Genomic DNA, 5,388 nt, shown 5'->3' with positions numbered 1-5,388 from the left:
ATGTGCGAAGGGATAAACCCAATAGCGTAGCCCTTAGAGGGCGAAGCCTATACGAAATGGAACACCCCCTCTATCCTTTAAGTGAAAGTCAAGTTGTTTCTCAGTGGATAATGATGGGCTAAACAACACAAGTGGAAGATTTAAGGGTGATGTGATACATGCCTAGCGTACTATGCCTAGCTCTGAAATGTGAGTGAGATGCTTGTTTATGTGTGTGTGTGTGTGTGTGTGGGTGTGTCTGTTTGTGTGCGTAGAGTGTTGGACCATATAAACTCAAGAGAAATGTAAAAACTTTTATTATTGTCAAACTGAGTTGTCAGCCTCTCAGGCAGCCCCTTTTTGTGTTTGTAAGATTTAATGTAGGTGCCGGTGAACAGACATTTGGAATGATTTAAGTGTGTGTGTGTGTGTGTGTGTGTGTGTGTGTGTGTGTTTGTTGGGCAGCGAGTTACAAAAGCCCCATTGTGTAGGTGGCTGTGGCTGAGTTGGCCTCCAAAACGTTGGTTAGTTCAGGCGTGTGTGTGGATGGGTAGCTGGGGGCGGGCTCAGATTGTAGAGGGGGACAGGTTGTCGTAATGAATGAGCTGCAGTGTGCGTGGCTGAACTACAAGCTACCGAGCAGTCGTCAAAATGGTCTCTGCTGTCGCCGCACACCTCCTCCTCTTCCTCGTCAGTGGTGAGTTTATGCAGAAGTCTTATAGAACACCTTTTTATTGAAGACCTCACTACTCACCATTTAGAAATAGGGAAGATCTTCTCATGGATTTTACCACTTCTTTGACTTTAAATACCTTGCTGGGCTGTTCTGGGTGTAGCTCCCAGTGCCAAACTGTAAGTAAACCTAAACAGAATTTGGCTGGACCTTGGCTTTGTTGAGCGTTCATTATGTCTTTGTTCTGACTGGAGACTTAGCTTTTGTACTCAGTTGATTATGGTTACTCCCCTTAATCACTTTACTATTAGATGTTTCATGAATAGCCATGATTGAGATCCCATTTTTATCTGCTACTCTTACAAGATAATTCCAATTAAAAGCCTGTTTAGTGCCTTTGCGTAGCCATTTCAACAGCTTGTGCTTCAAGTGTGTTTTTTCAGATGAAGTGCTACAATAATGTTCTGCTGTTGAAGAGAGAGAGAGGTGAGGTATGGCTGTAGAAGTGAAAGTCTGCATCCTGTACATGGAGGGTGCCTGGCTCAGTCCAACAGCTGCTTTACAGTTTACACTGAATGTTTTGTCTCATCTCATTTAGTGCTTTTATTTCCTACGCCTTTGCATTTTGTTGATGTGTTGTATAAGAATTTGTGGTGCTCCCTGGTGCGTTAAGTGATGCAATCACAGTTTTAGGGCTGCAACAAAACATTGTTTTTAGCATCGATTAATCTGTTGATCTTTTCTTCATGGTTATTTTGTCTATGAAATTTAGAAAATAGAGGAAAATGTTGCTATCTCAAAAAACATCCTATCAGCTAATTTATAGAGCAAACGTGTGGATATTTGTACAAAATGTCTTGTCTGCAACTCTATAAACTTTATGAGCTCAGCTGGAGAGAAGAGGAAATGGAAACTATGTGTGCCTGTGTGCATGCAAGAGGGAGCGAGAGTGTAACCCTTACACACTACACACAACTGTGTATACACCTACACTTGTGTAGATAATTTGAGTTTGAGGGTTGTTATAGCAACAAGAAACCATTACCTCTTTGTGCTTTATGATGGGGCAGGCAGGGCCTCTCTTCTTTCTCTGCAGCAGGATGGGATATTTGCAAAGTTGAGTTAACATCTTGGAATTCTGGTGTGTTTGTTTTGTGTGTTGTGTGAGTGTACGCTGTGTGTTGTGTGTGTGTGTGTGTGTGTGTGTGTTGTGTGTGTGTGTGTGTGTGTGTGTGTGTGCTGTTGTGGTTGTGTGTGATTTGGATTTCCCTCTTGCCAAATGGCCATATGGGTTCAACTTCTTTTTCTTGAGAGTTGGATCTTTGTGAATGGGCCTTCTAGTTCCCACAACATCTCTGCTCTTATTGGACATTTCTGCCAGTGGTCACAGGTCATTGGTGTCCAGGCAACGTTCTGGTAGCAGTGAGGGGTTTTGGGGTACAGAGATGTTGACATGGACACTTTGTCACCGCTCTGTCAGGTGGCTTTTTGTCCCATTTAGGAATTACTTCCTATAAGTCTTAATTAAATCTGTACATTAAGCAGGTTTTAGATCCTTATATTATCAGTTGCCAAACTTACTCCCGCATCTTTTTAGCCATGCTAGCGCTATGGCTCTGGCAATGCTGCTCTGTTAGTTGTTTCCCTACTTTGGCCTAAACTGGAATATCTCTACAAATATGGAATGAATTTCCATTACATTTTATATAGACACTGATGGTCCCAAGATGATGAATGCTTTGATTTTTCCTTCAGCACTATTATAAAGTTGACATTTTTGTGTCTTTAGTTGTATTAATATAATATATATATATTATATTATAGAATATATATCTATATATAATATATATATTAACAACTATTATGTGGATTGCCATGAAATGGTCCCCCAGAGGATGAATCCAAATGAATTGCCTGACTTTTCATCTAACGGCTAACAGGTCAAGGTTTTCACTTATTCAGTGAGCTATTTCCTGAATAGATTGACACACACTTTGTTCAGGCATTCATGGTTCCCAGATGATGTGTCAAAATGTACTAATGTGCCTCCACTCTTTTTTTTTTTTTTACTTTCTTAATATTCTCAACCCTAACTTTCATTCTCATTTCCTACAGGGAACCTGATCCCCACCACTCCCATTCTGGAGGAGCGACCCTTCCAGGCTGCTGATAGAGGTGTTGGGGTGGCGCTGGGGAAGAGCAGAAAGAGAGTGTTCCCGGTGCCTCACACCCAGGAGCCCAACCCTATATCTGAGGCTTACAGCTATTGCAACACTCCCAACCGCAGTGAACAGGCCTGGGAGGGTGAGGCCTGCACACTGACAAATCAAATCAAATCCACGTAAAGACTGCAAGCCTGTGGATGTGATACATGATTTCAAGCTGAACGACTTAAATACGAACTAAGATGTTAATTCTTGCGAATTTGTCAGCAGGAAGTGTCACAGCATCACTGTTTCAGAGCATAATAACAAATTGATACCAGTTCTGCCACAGCTAGAATCACCCAATTTGATGTCTGTGTATAAATACTTAATAAAAGAATAATGTTAGATTTAGTGTGTCAGGACATGGGGGATGTGTTAATTGTGCCAAACTCATTTCTACTAGATTGCATCATCTATAATGCTGCTCTACAGCACTGAAGCACTGCAGCATGGAATATTGTTTTTTTTCCCCCCCTCTGTTGAAAAGTCAGTACAGCCTGAAGCAATCAGACACATATATCTTACACCGCCTGAGACAAGTTGTACCAGCCGCAGCTAATTGAATTTTACTCTGTTTATCTCTGGATGGCAGAGTCTCCCCAAAGAAGAAAAAATCCATTCCGTCTTTTTAGATTAGAAGTTATTGAAAATCAATCACAACCAAGGCTTTTTTTCAGGTGGTGTTATTGTCCCTGTGACATGATCATTTTCAATGGTTCTTACTTTCTTATCTTCTTAATTTACTGTTAAACACACACATCCATAGCCCACAGTCCATTCTTTGCACTCACACACAATGAACAAATCAGTTTGTTTCTCGTGCTTCTGCTGTGACATGGCCACGACATTTGTTAAATCAACATTTGCGTTATACAGTGATTTCTACCTTTCTTTTAAGTTATTTATCTATTACATCTGTAGGGGTTATACTGTAGTTGTATCGTCTACATTTGTTCCATTTTTTAGCAGCATAGTTCTTTAATCATCTAACTGCAGTCTTAATATTTATGAATTTATAATAAAACAAGCAGTTTTTAATAAGTTATGGTACAACTTCATCTGGTATTAAAATAGCACTTTTTACTCAACTCATTACATTGGAAAACTGTGGATGCTGATGAGAGTCTCCTGTGACAGGTCACAGTCCCGCTGACTACAAGCTGCTGTCTGTCCAGGTGATGATTCGCCATGGTGACCGCTACCCACTCTACTACATCCCCAAGACCAAACGGCCCGCCATCGACTGCACCTTGTCCATCAGCAGGTACACACACGCTTACTAGAAAATTGTAATGAAACTAAATGTAACTTGAGGCATTTTTTTAATCTTTTTCAATCTTTAGTTCTGGTGTATTACTGCAGTTATACAGTATGTGGTGGTCATCGCTGTAGTCGTTGTTGGGGAGTAACGGAATACATATACCGGCTTTACGTATTCAGAATACAAATTATGAGTAACTGTTTTCCGTCACAGTTACAATTGAAATAGTTGGTATTTAGAATACAGTTACATTGTTGAAGTCCATGGATAACATGACGCTACTTCTCTATTTCACAAGTTTATTCACTATCAAAATAAATTAAAGCAACTCAATGCATTTCCCAGAAACTCCAATATGAAAACAAAAAAATTAGCTTTTTTGCATGATCACTGATAGAGGTAGAGATGGAGCCGGAACCGGCATAACAGACCCAGGTCAAGAATGCGTTTCTATCTTGAAAATTCAAACATTAAAGAAAGAACTGGGTGAACAAAATATAACTGTGCAGTGCAACCTCTGCTTACTCCACCTTCTACCTAAAGCACCTTAAAGTAAGTTTATTTTTTTAATTAGCCAAGGGTAGTCGGCCGCTGTAGTTTTACTGGTCACCTTGCCATTTTATAGCAGTATTGGGTAGCTACCTGCTTAGTTGACGTGCGACTTTACGTTCTCTTATGTGCTGATTTACTAGCCCCAGGGCCGACTGTATGGCACCGTTTGACATGCTAGGTATCGTTATCTTAAATTAGCTCGTGGAACCGAGACTGCAGTTAGATCTTTGTTGCATGTACACATTCTGCCAGTTGGAACAGAGGAACACACCAGAATAGGCATGTTTAGTAAGCAGTATTTGATGGCCGCATTCCTACACTTACAAAATGCAAATCCATGTGGAAGTAATCCAAGTATTCAGAATAGGTTACTCAGATTGAGTAACGTCACGGAATGCGATACAAATTACATTTTTGGGCATGTATTCTGTAACGGAATACGTTTTAAAAGTATCAGTCCAAACACTGCCTGCAGTGTCCCTCCATTAATGTGGTCTCCTTCTAGCTTCTCTCATTTTAGTTTTGCATGATTTCATAGCCATAGCTTTCCTGAACAGGGTTGTTTAGACCAGGGGTCTTCAACATGTTTTAAACCAAGGACCTCTTAGTTGAAATAGAGAGGAGCAAGGACCCCCTACTACATATATTGTATAAAATGAAGTTGCATATACATATTATATGCAATATTATATATATATATATATATATATATATAT

The 5,388-nt window shown here is 40.1% G+C and overlaps 1 protein-coding gene across 3 annotated transcripts in view; it reads left to right on the top strand.

Annotated features, from left to right (window-relative positions):
* Positions 1-5,388, top strand: part of pxylp1 (2-phosphoxylose phosphatase 1) — a 26,607-nt gene that overhangs the window by 13,438 nt on the left and 7,781 nt on the right. For 2 of the 3 annotated variants that reach the window (XM_032504902.1, XM_032504910.1), the window contains exons 3-4: positions 2,768-2,956; positions 3,997-4,123. In XM_032504902.1, coding sequence (XP_032360793.1) covers positions 2,768-2,956; positions 3,997-4,123 — 316 coding nt within the window. Of the gene's footprint in view, positions 1-427; positions 677-2,767; positions 2,957-3,996; positions 4,124-5,388 lie in introns of those variants that run through there. The other variant, XM_032504918.1, reaches the window with a different exon arrangement.

This window comes from Etheostoma spectabile, chromosome 3, assembly GCF_008692095.1.
Source record: "Etheostoma spectabile isolate EspeVRDwgs_2016 chromosome 3, UIUC_Espe_1.0, whole genome shotgun sequence".
Lineage (NCBI taxonomy): Eukaryota > Metazoa > Chordata > Actinopteri > Perciformes > Percidae > Etheostoma > Etheostoma spectabile.
Note: the sequence above shows the minus strand (reverse complement) of the source record. Positions and strands in the feature narration are given on the sequence as shown.